This window comes from Coniosporium apollinis (genome assembly GCF_000281105.1).
Source record: "Coniosporium apollinis CBS 100218 chromosome Unknown supercont1.1, whole genome shotgun sequence".
Classification (NCBI taxonomy): domain Eukaryota; kingdom Fungi; phylum Ascomycota; class Dothideomycetes; genus Coniosporium; species Coniosporium apollinis.
The window spans coordinates 960,116-971,817 of NW_006913263.1; the positions used below are offsets into that span (position 1 = coordinate 960,116).

Here is an 11,702-nt window from a genome sequence, read left to right on the forward strand (position 1 = left end):
CTCATATCAAACCCTCTCTCAACCACACCTCAAAGCACTCAATCCACCCCGAAAACCCCATCGCCATGGCCTCAGACGACCCCCATACCGGCGGCGACCTCTTCGACATGGCCGCAACCGGCACCAAGATCCCCGGTGACGCCGGCAAAATGAACATCATCCCCTCCGTCCCGCGCCCCGACCAGATCGAAGGCGACCCCAACTTCGCAAAAGAAGGACTCGGGGCCTCCGACACCGCCTCCGCAGCCGACAACGCGACGGATATCCCGCGGCGGAACCAGGACGTTGGCGCCACAGGCGAGGTGATCACAGGAACGGGGGACCAGCTGCCGGCGGTGGTCGAGAGCAAGCGGCTGCATGTTGGGGCCGGTGATCCGAGGGCGAAGGGACATGATAGATATGAGAAGCATGCGCGGCAGAACGAGAGCGAGATTGAGAGGTTGCAGGGACAGGGCCCAGATGTGGAGGCTGCGCCGGGGGAGGAGAGGGATACGCAGGATCAGATTCGGGAGAGGAAGGATGGGAAGGATGTTTAGGGAAAGTTGGAGCGCGGACTTGCTGTGCTTCCACACGTCATACAAGGGGCTATGTGAACCACAGCTTTGCTCGTAAAAGCTACAAGATACTCCAGCTAAAAATGAGAAAGCATTTAGCTTTACCTACCTAGGTAATCTTAATCTTGTGCCATGGCTGTGATATTGTCTGTGATTGGTTGGCGACATTATCATGGCAGACTCATTTCTAAAAGTGATAGATGCAATTCTATCGTGCGGAATGCTGTGCAATTGCTGAACAGAGTCAACTATTCTTGTGAGGTGGTTGACGGGCGTTCAGAAGTGATTTGTTGAATAATTGCTTAAAGGTACCAGTTGTGCCTGAGGCATAAAACCTACGTGGTCTGTGCGTCAAAAATGAACAAGCCTTTGCTCAAAGTTCCACGGGCACCGTCCTGTTTCGTGGAAGCTTGGAGTATTGGATGGTGGCGCACCACCTAGAAAATGGTTTACTACTTTACCAGCAACACCGTGAGCCCTTCGGCCTTCATCTACGTCGGCAAGGACAAGGTCGAGAGTAAGAAGCCCCGAGGCCATGGCCGCAAGTTTCGTGGCGCTGACTGCGGATGACTAGACGAGGAGCTTATCAAGTATGGATGGGAGGAGGATGTGTGGTAGGCCCAGGAATCTTGTTGGCTTCGGGCTTTGTAACTGAGTTTTCTCTGCAGGGTATGATTATATTCATTATTGAACGAGATGTGCATGCCGACTATTTTGTAGTTTCATGTGGACAACTTGTCCAGCGCTCACATCTATGTCCGGCTACAAGAGGGCCAGAGCTGGGACGCCATACCCAAGGCTCTCCTCGAAGACTGCGCACAGCTGACCAAGGCGAACTCCATCGAAGGTCCGTCTTCAGATCCCCCACAGCGGCAAATAACACAGATGCTGATCCTCGATGCAGGGAACAAGAAGGACAACATAACAGTCATCTACACCCCGTGGTCCAATCTCAAAAAAGATGGCAGCATGGCTGTGGGCCAAGTCGGCTTTAAAGATCAGAAAAAGGCAAAGACACAAGCCGCTCCTCCAAGTTCACTAACTGCATAGCTGACCGGCTCAAGCGCAGGTCAAGAAGATCCACGTCGTCCAGCGTGATAACCCCATCGTCAACCGCTTGAACAAGACGAAAGTCGAGAAGTTCCCGGACCTGCGTCAAGAGAAGGATGACAGGCAGAAGGAGCTGAGGCGGAAGGACCGCGCTGCCCAGACTACTAGGGTATGGATTCATCCAGCCGGAACACTCTCTTGCCCCTGTAAGCTTTCTGACTGTGCTAACGCGTCCGCGTCGAATAGCAAAAGGAAGAAGCAAGGATTGCGAAGGAGCGGAAGGAGAAGGCGTGGCAGCGAGACCATGCGTATGACGACTTGCACTCGGAAGATGCTCTTGCTAGCGCGAGCAACCAAGACCGGGATGCGGACTTCCTCGATGACTTCATGTAGTGGCTCTATGAGATTGATTCTTCGCACGGTCCTGCCCACTGCTGCCTGTTCTCTCGCGATGAATGTCGGTTATTCTTGAGCATCTTCCACAAACGGACGTGTTCAGGTGATATAGAGAAGCACATAGGACGGCTCCTCGAAGAAGCACGTGCCGTTGCTGCTGGGAGCTTCAGGCAGTACGATCATCGGATGCACGTTCCCATGCTCTCGTTGAGCATTCTTATAGTGTGATAGAAAGGATCGTATGCTGTTATTTTGATCCTGACTTCGCCCTCCTCGCTGGTAGCTACTTAGCCCTGGCTCAATGCATGGTATCCTGTACGGTAGCTGCTCACCCTTTTGTTCGCGACTCCACCATCTTCGGCTCATGATACCAGACATGAGTGAGATTCTTCACGATCTGGTGCTCCAAGCCCTTCTCGCGAGCTGCGCCGCGGAGGAATTCTAGAGTGTTTTCAATTCGGCGCAGGTCGAGGTCAGCAGGATGGCCGGAGCGGAATTGATGGCGGAGACGGTCGCGGATGGTGTAGCGGGCAGGCTTAGAATACTGGACGGCTCGAAGACAGTGCTTGTACAGCTGGCGGTAGGCTGAGAGTATCTCTCTATTACTCGGTGTTGACATGCTCAGACGTTCCCGTAAGGTGAAGAGCTCCAGGGCTGCAGCGCCTTCAGAGACCAAGGGGACATAGCGAATGGCAGGGATCAACGGGCTAGAGCGCACAGACCAAGGCTTAGCCCGCCTCACTTGCTTTTCGAGGCAGCCGTCGTCCCAACTCTTCATTTCCCACCGTCGCGCCTCCTCTCCCCAGACACAACCGTCATCTGAGAGGTTTGCAGGCCGAGGGAAGCCTCGTTGAACGCGACATACACCGGTAGAAGTCGCGAGGCAAACATCTCTACCTCAACATCGTAGGCTCGTTGTCAGGTTTGTGTGCATATTGCTACTCGACACCCGTAGCTGAGGCAAAAGGCATGAACTGTCAGCAAGACTAGCATGGCCAAAATTTCCCATCGCGCAACTTCAGCGCGTGCGGGCAGGAAGCCCAGCAGAGTTACTAACCACGCGAAGAAAAAGCCGTACAAGGTTGTTCTTGAATCAGTCACTCAGGAGAAGAAAAAGCTTCGCACTTCCGTTTGTTCATCTCCATCTTCACGTTCAGATCTCTTACTCATGGCTTTCAGCTGTCATACAATGCCCAGGCTCCTGTCGGCTACACTTTCGTCCCTGCTGGAACTCCAGATCTTACGGCATACTGCAAGGAAGTCTGCAGGAAGCGGAATTTAAACGTTTTCATCGTCTCAGTTAGTACATCTCTGCATCACAAGTCGCCTGCACGTGTTTATTGTTTTCGTAGGCAGAACCCAGAAAAGCCCGCTCCGATCCCGAAAGGCTGTCGCACCACATTTACCGCATAGGCCACCATTTCCCAAGTCAAGTTGTTGACCAAGGCTGCAACTGGCTGGGATACACTAGGCGTAGAACCAATTTCCGAAAGGAGCTCGACGTACTACCAACCTCGCGTCTCGCTCAGAGCCTAGAAACGCACAGCAAGCGCCTTGGCCTTCAGGAGAACGCGGACACTGTACTGGAAAGTCGAGAGCAAATTGCTGCCGCAATCAGAGATCTCTTCCCCAAAATCCCGGACACGGCTGTCGATGTCATCGTAGAACATGCCTTCCGTGAGGTATGGGTCCGGTGATTATTACATCTTGTCAAGCGCTGACCGCCTGCAGGGCACAAAACGCATTGGTACTGTCGCCGAACTCTCCTTGGCGCGACGCGTGCAGCTTGCCGTCCTAGCTCATATTCGGCACCAATACACCGATTATGACAGACTCTTGAGGTCCGAGGGCTGGTACGAGGCGCGAACCGCAGTGGCGCCAGTCTGCTTGAAGCAGCTGCTGGAGTGGCGAGGCGAAGGTCAAGACGAGCCGGCAGAGCTTGAAGACATCTTCCGCGAGATCATCGTTATTGATGATGACGATGATGTCGATGAGAACGACAATTCCTCGAACGCCGGCAGTGACGATACACTATCCAGTATGGAGATTGTGACCGACCCAGCCGCGGCGCATGATCTTGACGATAGTGATTCGAACGATGTTGAATGGGTTGATGATCCTCGCGCCGACCGCGAACCGAGGAGAGTCACGCTTCTACGTCCTCCACAAATGCAGTACGCTCAACCATCGGCGCACATGCGCTTGCTGACCAACAGCGGGAGTTCCCGTTTGGAGAACGCAACGAGAACTGACCCAGGAGATGGTTACTTGTATCCTCTGCCCACCAAGGCTACAGTCCCACCTGCCGCAACACGTCGCCCAATGCAGCTGCGTAGCTCAGTACGACACTCAAGGGATTACGCCGTTCACAGGTAAGTTTTGAACCGGACTAGGATATGTTGGACATTGCTTACGATCCCAGCCAGCCGGCGTCAAGTTCCGCCAGGCCTCCTGATCGTGGTCAAATGATGCTCCCTGAATCATACAGTTATGGTTCCCAGCAGGTGAGTCTCCCTTCGCCTGGGTCGCAGAACGAAGTCGTGCGGTGTTCAGCGGAGACGAATCCATCCTGGACATTGACTCGTTTACTTGTGTGCTGAACGTGTACAGGTACCGGTTCTGCATCGTGCTGCACCTCGTGAGGTCATGGTAGAGTATTCTCATCCACCGCAAGCTTCGGGACATCCATTGCAAGAAGTTGTGCTAGCTTCGCCACCATTTGCAGGCCATCACCGGGAGCCCCGACGTGCGCTCCCACTTGAGCTGCACAATACTGCTCTGGAACCGGAGCCCCTGCATAGGGATGTAAGGGTGGCCGAACGCCCGCACAGCCAAAAAGATGTTGCCATCCCATCGGTTGAGGGCCCTCACGGTGAGGTCGTAGGTCGCTTGCCGGCGGAACAACGATTTGTTGAACTCGACTCGCGAAGTGTTCCACAACACAGTCGACGAGAATCTTGGACCCGGCCTCAGCCCTGTGCCCTCGAAGCACTCCGATCTACGATAAGCCGCCCAAAAGCTGGTTTAGACTACGGGCATACGGGCAACCTGCGCGGGGGGTTCGTTGAGATGTCTGCGCCCCAAACTCGTACTCCAAGGGCACGTGATCGTGATTACGCTCATCCAGAGACTGTAGACTTGACATTTAGTCCCCCTCAACACATGCATCCTAGATCAGCGGCTTTCAAGACTATCCCCCGCGCATCGGCTGCGCATCACTGGCAGGAGCTTCGACCCACAAGTGAACTCCCCGGAGGGCAGCCGAGAGAAGGTGCCTTTCCGTCTGGTCAGAGATACTCCGTCATCGATCAGCCTGCGCGTGACAGGCATCAGATTATGGTGAATGCTGACCGAACAGTGCACCATGTCATGGATGATCGCGCGCCCTCTGTACCCAGGGCGCATGAGGCCCGCCTCTTTTTACAGAGGCCACCAGCTCAACAGCGAAGATCTGATGGCGAGATCTATGGGACCACCTTCGGCAGCGAAGGCCCCGTACATGATGCTCGTCTCCTTGTATCATCACGTCCAGGCACAGTTGTAGATGACCATGGTCGTGCTGTAGGTCGGTCGCAGCAGACCAATCCCACCGACAGGTCTCGTTATGTCCTACCACTTGAAAGAGGCCCTCTGGAGGGCGCATGGCGCGAACCGCTTGAAGTTCGCTACAGGCCAGTCCATGAAATGCCGCGCGAACCTCGTGAAGTCATTGTTCTCAGCAGCAGCCCTGCTCACGGCCCTTACGCTCATGATACTAGACCAACAACCATGAGAGAGCCCGTCTATCAGACTCAGCCTATCCGCTACTATGCTTCAGGCCATGAGGGTCAGCCCTGACTTCATCATCAGCTCGACTAGCTTTGACTGAAAAGCATCAACCAACTGTTACCCCTCTTCGACGGTAGGAAGTAGAGTTACTGCCACGAATCTCTGCTGACACCTGGTCATAGGGATGGGTCAAGCTTCCATCTGACACCGACGGCTCCGGCACCGCAAAAGCATGCACAACAACCGCACGATGCAAAAACTGTCAACCGTAGCGCACGGGCGCGCCATTTGGAATATCTTATCGTTGTGTAACTACGGCTGTACCCGATTGCCTCGGAACTACATGAGTCTGAAGAGGCACTATTCGCGGATAAGAGCAGTGTGAGTTACCGAGACCGAGACCACTCCGTGCATGAGCATACTGCACATCATCTCGACTACTTGAGGGGATTTCTCATGGCCGCGTGGATCTCCTGACTTGTTGCAGGCAATTGCACTAGACGCGGAAACGACTGGGTACTGACGATGTCGGATGTCACCTCTGTCAGCTGGATACTGGATTTTTGTGAGAAGGGTCCGCGCGCGACCTGTTCGCATAAGCTGGAAGGTTGTGTACCGGAATGGAAGGGACTTTGGGGTCTAGTGTAAGATGAAAATCAGACACATCCCGCGTGACGGAAGTGTTCAGTTGCTTTACACAATAAGTTCGGCCGGCGAGCCCATCATGACTGTAGCATCAGTTTAAACAGCGACATCAAATATGTCTAGCTATTAGAACTTGCTTCGTTGCGCTCTGATAATCCCACTTCAAACAAACCCTCTCCAAGCTTCTTCCTCTCCGCTACGATAGTCCGAAGTTTCCCAATACGCTTGCTGGAAAAGCACGACATGCTCTTTCTAGCACCAATCTATGTGACTGTATGCATCTCTCTCGGTTACTTGAACAGATTTGAGCCGTCCACAATTGATGCGGTCGTAGGCTTATGAACCACACTCAAGCCCGGCCGGTACCACTAGAGTACCTCGTGCTATAGTACCTTATATTTCAATGACCTATACTGTAACACCTTATGCTATAATATATCATACTGTGCGTCACATCTCGCAACACACAGCACTGCCGGCCAACGACTACTCCTGCCTTCGACCACATACATCCAGCCATGACCCGCCTTCCAGAACAGCCCCGCTCGCCAGCACACCCCATCCTGCACGATACCGTTAGGTAACGCCCAGCAATGCATCTCACAACTTCGTCTGCTTCCCCGCTGCAGAGCTCTCCCCGCCGCCTTCGAACACGTACCCCTGAGTCACGGGATTGACGACGCCGCCGCCCCTGTCCATTGGCAGGGGGAAGGGCGGCTTCCGCCACCGCTCTGTGAAGAACACTGGATGCCTCACTGCGCTGTCGTAGTTTGGGCGTGGTTGCGAGGCCGGTTGTTGGGGCGCTCGGGATGGTGGTAGGGCTTCTATCTGGGTCCTCGGAAAGGGGAAGACGAATTGTGCTTGCTGGCCAGTTATCTGTTCCGCGAAACTACGGATTGGCTGCTGTGACAGCGGATTGATGTAGCGCTAGTGACGGTGAGCTTGAGGACACTGGGGAAGCGGTAGACGGAAGTGGCAGTGGGCGCTCTATATCAGCGCGCTTCCATGGAGATGTTTGAAGGCTTTTCCTAAGGCTGACTTGGAGGGGATGATCTTATGAAGCCGATATCTAGAGAGCTACAATGCCAAACAGCTTACCGATACTGGGATTTCTCTTCTGCCAGGCGCTGGCTCCGGCGGAAACTATTCTCAAGTATGAGCACAGCGCAGGCATATCATCAGGCCTACGATCTGCAACTTACTCTTGGTCTATGAGGCTGGAGTGATGGTAGCATTATTACCGTAGCTACGTTATGTAGGCTTCAAGCTATCTGTATAGGTTGTATAGCAAACTCTACAGCTGGATAACTGCCGGAGAGTTGTTGTAGCATCTAGCACTAGAGCTGCCCGCGATCTCCTCCACCTCGGCAGCGGCACAGAACGTCACTTGGCTGCAGCTTCCCGAAGTCGTCCAAAAAAAGTTTCACACCCGACGCGACAACAACATGCTTCGTATCTCGACATGCGCAGGACCCCATCTCTGCTGTATCATGCAAAACCGCGAATAAAGCAACAGTCTCCGCTCATCAACATCTCGAATGCGACTTTTTATCGCCAACACCCGGCATCAGTGGCCCCTGCCGGCCACGATGCGCCCCCGAACCCGCCCCTGTTCCCGGGCCTGACCCTCTCGCTCCCCTCGCACGCCTCACCAAACCAGCACTGGTCCATTCTAAGCCCCTCGTCCTCCGCGCGAACCACCTTTCTGCAAGTCCTGCGCGGCCAACACCTCTGCTTCCCCCCAACCGCGCGCTCGTACCCCTACCTCTCCACCTCCGAAATCGCCGCCAAAGACTCCCGACTCCGCTCTCCCGCAACCGCAATCCAGTATGTGGGTTTCGACGCCGAGAGAGGCGGCCTGGGCGGCTCGAGCACCCAGGGCGCGTACCTGAGCGCGCGGTACGAGAGCCGGAGGGAAGAGACGGATTTCTCGGTCATCGATTACCTGAGGGGAAATACGGAGCTTAATGCTGCAGAGGAGCTGGTGCAGCATCCGCCTGAGGACCTGCTGGAGCGGGTAGTGGGGGACCTCAGGCTGGATGCCCTGGTGGATATGTCTGTGAGCAATCTGAGCAATGGGCTGACGCGGCGGGCGAGGATTGCGAAGGCGTTGTTGGCGAGACCAGAGTTGTTGCTGCTGGATGGGCCGTTCATGGGGTTGGATCCGCCGACGCTGTCGCTACTGTCGGAGCTCCTGCATCGCCTGGCTGAGGCTAACGCACCACGGTTGGTGCTGTCACTGAGGCCGCAAGACATGATACCGGACTGGATTACGCACGTGTTGTATGTGGATGAGAACTACGAAGTTGGGTCTTCGGGGACGAGGGAAGATGTCTTCCGCTACATACGCAGGGAATGGGAAAAAGCCAGCGCGAGCACAGAGATGAGCAAAAAAATATCTTCCATATCAAGTATTATGGACGTGGGTCGCCATCTGCACGCTGCTGGCTTGCTCGACGACAAACCGCTATCTTATGTCGAAGACAAAGACGGGAACTCGGATGTTTCCAGGCTTACTCTAGAGGATGAGAAGGTCTACGAAGAGGCAAAATTCAAGCACAAGACTGGTGTACTGGATATAGAAGCACGACCTCTCACGCATCCAGTGTCAAACAGACTGTCGGTCTCACGAGATGGTTTCGGCGTGGTTGACGAAGCGTCGGTCCCGTTGAGTGATCCATTGGTTGAGATGGAAGGCGTGAACATCAAATACGGACAGCGGTCTGTCCTCGGTGACTGGCGGCAAGAAGTAGATGGCACGTCCCAGGAAGGCCTCTGGTGGAAAGTTCTCCAGGGACAGCGATGGGGAGTCTTTGGTCCGAACGGTAAGTCACGCCATATCAACCACGGCACGCAGGGTACTAAATACAGACAGGATCCGGCAAGACAACCTTGTTATCACTCATCACCTCAGACCATCCGCAAACCTACTCCGCCCCAGTCCGGCTCTTCCAGCGCTCACGACTACCTTCACCCGGCCAGCCCGGCATATCCCTCTTCGACATCCAATCCCGCATCGGCCACTCCTCGCCCGAAGTCCACGCCTTCTTCCCCAAGCGCCTCAGCGTGCGCCGCACCCTCGAGTCCGCCTGGGCCGACGCACCCCTCAGCAAGCCGATCCTGACCTACGAAGCCGACACCAAAGTCGACGCATGCCTGCAATGGTTCCGCGCGGAGCTGAACCCGGCGCTCGGCCTCAGCGAAGCGCAGCGCAAGGAGCAGTATGAGAACTACAGCTGGGCGACCCACGAGGGCAGGAAGGAGAATAAACGCCACAAAGAGCGCGCCGAGGCCCTGCTGCCGGAGGACGAGCAGCTCGACTGGGCGGACGAGATGGTGTTTGGCGAGCTCACGTTCTCGGCGCAGCGGGTCGCGTTGTTCCTGCGCGCGGTGGTCAAAAATCCGGAACTGGTGATCCTGGATGAGGCGTTTAGCGGTATGGATGATGCGGCGAGGGATCGGTGCATCACCTTTCTCACGCATGGCCAGACGAGGGTTATGCGCTATGTCTCGCGGAATGGCCGCCCGCTTAGTGCGGGCCCGAGGCTAATGGAGAGCGATGCGAGCTTCGCGGGACAGGTGAAGGTGCCCGGGTTGCTGCCGAGCCAGGCGCTGCTGGTTGTGAGCCATAACAAGGACGAGGTTCCGGGCTGCGTGAGGGAGTGGATGTGTTTGCCGGAGCCGGGCATGGGCGCGCCGAGGTTTGGAAGATTGGATGGGCCGCTCGAGTTGGATCCAAAGGGGGAGAGATGGGCGGAGATTTGGGGGACTGGCCCGGGACCGAACAAGAAACGGGGTGAGGACTCGCAATCCCCTACGATTTCGCAGGTTTCTGCACCCGAGAAAGAAACGGATGCGAAGCCGGGACTTCTTGCGACCGAACAGCGAGACAAAAGGTCAATCGAACCGGATCCGGCGGCTGAATCTCAGGCTCTGAAGAAGCGCGCCAAACGCCAGTCGAGACCAAGGTCATCAAGGGCGAAGTAGGCTCCCACGCCGCAGAGCGCTGAGGTTCTGCAGTGAGTAACTGCTGCGAACGCACCAATTTGTCCGATGCAAGTCGTCGACGCCTTTAGGCACTGCCAACCCTCGTAGATTCCGGGTACCTCAGTGGTAGGCAATCTGCCAGTCGTGAGATGCTCTTACGTTGACCCGGCAGCCAGCGGTGTCTTGCAATTACTGGTACGTAGCCTGTTAGACTCCTGTCATGAGAGTGTGGTCGATCAAGTGCAGGTCACCTCTGAAATCTTGAGGTGTCGACGGAGTACGCTGGATGGTGGTGGTCAAAAGGCCTTGCCTAAATCGCTTTATGGTATTTGGTAGCGTCATGAGCGTGCATACTTGCAGCATTGTGCAGATTATAGACTCCTAATCACATACGTTCAACCCAAGAAACACTGAGTACCAAGACAGACTCCCCTTGTCCAGTTCGATGGTGGCTGTGCAAACCGCAATGGTCTCCAGTTCGGCTGTTCATGCAGTGTGCACAGCCTCAACCTCGACAGCTCGTCACCCATCCGAGCCCCGTAAACTTCTCGAGCCATGGGAACATTTCAACTTCTTTCTCATGGCATACTAGCCATGGATGCTACGAGTATTGCTCGCATTAGGGGTTCCTACCAGTCGCCAGGAGCTGTTGTCGTCATATGAAGGTCTCCACCTGCGAGCTTCCCGCCGCGCGCAGTGAATATGTCTGGCTCACCCATCCCATTGCAAACACTGCAACCAGCCGCTGGAAGTAGGTCTTGTGTTTCTGTCCCTTGTGCACTTCAATACGATCTCATTCGAAGTCTTCAAAGTCATCTCGTTCGGGGCATGCTCCGTTCATCTAAATCGTCTGTATGCGGGGACTGCCTGAACCGCCCGCACATAGCCAGGCTGTGGAGTTTCAGAGCGGTTCGGGTCCAAATCTAGCCCGGGAACTCCAATCTTACTTAAACACCGATTAATCGAAGCAGCACGTCGTGTGCTCCTAGGCTAACGGGGCAATGTAGCTATCTCTACGGCCGCTCAACCGCCGTCCTCCACGGCACAACAATCATCAAATTCGGGTCCTCAATCATCACAGTTACCTGCGCTACAGCCGTCTATCTCTCGACCGCCGACTCCTACCCCTCAACCGCCTACGCCCACATCGCAAGCCGCAGATCCGGCCTGCCCAACCCCAAGCCTCTTTCAAACATGTTGGAAATTTTCGTCTAGGCTCGGCTGGATCGCAGTATGCATCACCTTGGTCACGACGGTCTTGGCCTTATCTCCTGCGTTCAAAGGCCAGACGATCTCTCAACA

General features: G+C 55.2%; 6 protein-coding genes across 6 annotated transcripts; 4 read left to right on the forward strand and 2 right to left on the reverse strand.

The window, feature by feature from the left end:
* Window positions 1-65: 65 nt before the first annotated feature.
* W97_00320 (uncharacterized protein) lies at window positions 66-536 on the forward strand (the record flags this gene model as incomplete). Its single annotated transcript, XM_007778236.1, has 1 exon — window positions 66-536. One exon carries the CDS (start codon window positions 66-68, stop codon window positions 534-536), a length of 471 nt encoding a protein of 156 aa, XP_007776426.1.
* A 462-nt stretch (window positions 537-998) lies between these two features.
* W97_00321 (uncharacterized protein) lies at window positions 999-1,997 on the forward strand (the record flags this gene model as incomplete). The annotated part of the gene is made up of 6 exons (XM_007778237.1): window positions 999-1,071; window positions 1,129-1,163; window positions 1,275-1,401; window positions 1,459-1,587; window positions 1,619-1,773; window positions 1,851-1,997. The coding sequence occupies 6 exons, from the start codon at window positions 999-1,001 to the stop codon at window positions 1,995-1,997; spliced, it is 666 nt and encodes a 221-aa protein (XP_007776427.1).
* A 182-nt stretch (window positions 1,998-2,179) lies between these two features.
* W97_00322 (uncharacterized protein) lies at window positions 2,180-2,619 on the reverse strand (the record flags this gene model as incomplete). The annotated part of the gene is made up of 2 exons (XM_007778238.1): window positions 2,180-2,276; window positions 2,333-2,619. The coding sequence occupies 2 exons, from the start codon at window positions 2,617-2,619 to the stop codon at window positions 2,180-2,182; spliced, it is 384 nt and encodes a 127-aa protein (XP_007776428.1).
* Window positions 2,620-2,991: 372 nt separating this feature from the next.
* On the forward strand, window positions 2,992-4,336 carry W97_00323 (uncharacterized protein; the record flags this gene model as incomplete). Its single annotated transcript, XM_007778239.1, has 5 exons — window positions 2,992-3,129; window positions 3,180-3,303; window positions 3,357-3,682; window positions 3,732-4,174; window positions 4,258-4,336. The coding sequence occupies 5 exons, from the start codon at window positions 2,992-2,994 to the stop codon at window positions 4,334-4,336; spliced, it is 1,110 nt and encodes a 369-aa protein (XP_007776429.1).
* Window positions 4,337-7,013: 2,677 nt separating this feature from the next.
* Window positions 7,014-7,648, reverse strand: W97_00324 (uncharacterized protein; the record flags this gene model as incomplete). Its single annotated transcript, XM_007778240.1, has 3 exons — window positions 7,014-7,340; window positions 7,512-7,556; window positions 7,616-7,648. The coding sequence occupies 3 exons, from the start codon at window positions 7,646-7,648 to the stop codon at window positions 7,014-7,016; spliced, it is 405 nt and encodes a 134-aa protein (XP_007776430.1).
* Window positions 7,649-7,875: 227 nt separating this feature from the next.
* W97_00325 (uncharacterized protein) lies at window positions 7,876-10,400 on the forward strand (the record flags this gene model as incomplete). Its single annotated transcript, XM_007778241.1, has 2 exons — window positions 7,876-9,238; window positions 9,289-10,400. The coding sequence occupies 2 exons, from the start codon at window positions 7,876-7,878 to the stop codon at window positions 10,398-10,400; spliced, it is 2,475 nt and encodes an 824-aa protein (XP_007776431.1).
* Window positions 10,401-11,702: the final 1,302 nt, after the last annotated feature.